The sequence below is a fragment of the Palaemon carinicauda genome, chromosome 12 (genome assembly GCF_036898095.1).
Source record: "Palaemon carinicauda isolate YSFRI2023 chromosome 12, ASM3689809v2, whole genome shotgun sequence".
Classification (NCBI taxonomy): Eukaryota; Metazoa; Arthropoda; class Malacostraca; order Decapoda; family Palaemonidae; genus Palaemon; species Palaemon carinicauda.
In genome coordinates, this window is record NC_090736.1 from 20,841,223 (window position 1) to 20,843,722 (window position 2,500).

Below are 2,500 nucleotides of genomic sequence, written 5' to 3' on the forward strand. Positions count from 1 at the left end.
GTATGTGAAAACGAACTATGATTGGCTGGCGTGAAATTACGTCATCGGTACCAGCCAATCCTCGGGCGGGGATACGTTCATCAGTCATCGGTTGGCTCCTTCTCGTCGTCACCCTACAACCATCTTATGCCAGGATATCACCGAATTGTAAGTAAACTTTACCATTAACTTTATTCTGTTATACCGTTAAGGTAACTGATAAACGTAGTGCCATTCACTATCTACTTTTTTCTTCAAGTGTGGCGTATGGGTTTTCGTAGTCAGATACCTCATCATTCAGTAAATATCAAACTCATCCTATAGTCATCAGCATTAGAAAACTGTACAAAATTGCGTACGTCAGTGTGTGAAAGGTTGGGACATAATCACAGTCAGCTGATATTCATAAGTCATTACAAAATATGAGAAGACCACAGTTCACATGCCAGTACAGAATCTGAGTAGAACAGTTCGCAGAAGGCAGTTCAAAATCTGAGAAGACTCGTGTTCACATGCCCGTACAGAATCTGAGTAGACAGGTTGGCTAAAGGCAGTACAAAAACCTAAGTAGGCCAGTGTCCACAGGGCAGTACAGAATCTGAGTAGAGCAGTTCGCAGATGGCAATACTAAATTTGAGAACACCTCGTGTTCACATGCCCGTACAGAATCTGAGTAGACAGGTTTGCAGAAGGCAGTACAAAACCTAAGTAGGCCAGTGTCCACAGGGCAGTACAGAATCTGAGTAGAGCAGTTCGCAGATGGCAATACTAAATTTGAGAAGATTCGTGTTCACATGCCCGTACAGAATCTGAGTTGTGTACAGGTTCACAGCAGGCAGTACAAAATCTGAGTAGGCAAGTGTCCACATGGCAGTACAGAATCTGAGTAGAACAGTTCACAGAAGGCAATACAAAAAATGAGTAGGCCAGTGTTCATATGCCCGTACAGAATCTGAGTAAAACAGTCCGCAGAAGGCAATACGAAATTTGAGTAGGCCAGTGTTCACATGCCCATACAGAATCTGAGCAGAACAGTCCGCAGAAGGCAATACAAAATCTGAGTAGGCCTGTGTTCATATGGCAGTATAGAATCTGAGTTGTACAGTTGGCAGAAGGAATGCAAAATTTGAGTAGGCCAGTGCTCACATGGCAGTACAGAATCTGAGTAAACAAGTTTGCAGAAGGCAATACAAAATCTGAGAAAACCACAGTTCACATGCCAGTACAGAATCTGAGTAGAACAGTTCGCAGAAGGCAATACAAAATCTGAGTAGGCCAGTGTTAACATGGCAGTACAGAATCTGAGTAAACAATTTCGCAGAAGGTTGTATAGAATCTGAGAAGACTCATGTTTACATGCCAGTACAGAATCTGAGAAGACAGGTTCACAGAAGGCAGAATAAATTAGGAGAAGCTAGTGTTCATACTTAAGTACAACCTCGGAAGAAGCCAATGCACATGAGACAGTACAAAATTATAGGTCAGTTTGCATAAACCAGTAAGAAAACCATAGTAGTCCAGTATGCATAAGGTAATACAGATACAAAATCATAGTATTCTAGCGTACGAAACCGTAGAAGGACAATGTGTATAATGCAGTAATAAAAACAGAGTAGCCCATTGTGAGGGAAAGACTGCAGAATCAGAGTAATCCAGTGTACACAAGTCAATACAAAAGATGAATAGGACAATATGAAGAAATTGGTATAAAGCCAAAGTAATAAAATGTGCAGAAGGCAGAAAAAATCAAAGTAGGCCTGTGTACAGTAGAGAGTAAAGAAATCAGTGTGCCAGTGTGTAGAAGCCAGTACAATGCCAGAGTCGGCCTAGGTTTATAAGGCAGTACAAAATTTTAGCAGACCAGTGGACATAAGCCGGTACTGAATTGGAGTACGTTATTGCATGTAAAGCAGTATGAATAAAGAGTAGGCCAATGTGTAGACGGTATTTCAATTTGCACAAGTTAATAAAAAACAGAATAGTACACCATGCATAGTGCAGTATGAAATTATATTAGACCAGTGGCTAGAACAGAGCATAAAACCTGTGCAGGTTAGTTTGCAAAAGGCATTAAAGACTGCCAATGTGCAGGTGGTAGATTAAAATCAATGTAGTCCAGTGACCAAAGGACAGTGAAAATTCCGAGTAGTCCAGTGTGAGGAAGGTATAATAAAAGCAATGCACCAGATTTTAGAAGGCAGTACAAACTTGGTGAAGGCTATTGGGTAGACGATATTATAAAATCAGATTAGGTCAGCTTTTAGAAGACAGTATCAATTCAGAGTAAGCCAATGTGCAGTACGCTGTTACCGATCTCAAGATATTTCATATTTATTATTCTTTCCTTCTCATGCACTTTATTTATTTCCTTATTTCCTTTCGTTGGAGACATTAGGCTTGTAGCATCCTGATTTTCCAACTACGGCTGTAGCCTAGTAGTAAAAAATCAGAGTAAGCCAGTTTGCAGATGTCACATTGTAATTAAAGCATTACTGTGTGCTTAAGGTGATTCAAAATCGTA

General features: G+C 40.4%; 1 protein-coding gene across 1 annotated transcript in view; it reads left to right on the plus strand.

The window, feature by feature from the left end:
- Positions 1-2,500, plus strand: part of LOC137650430 (uncharacterized) — an 86,192-nt gene that overhangs the window by 165 nt on the left and 83,527 nt on the right. Inside the window, exon 1 of the mRNA XM_068383663.1 lies at positions 1-147. This exon is cut by the window's left edge and continues 165 nt beyond it. Coding sequence (XP_068239764.1) covers positions 18-147 — 130 coding nt within the window. The 5' untranslated portion in view covers positions 1-17. The remainder of the gene's footprint in view (positions 148-2,500) is intronic.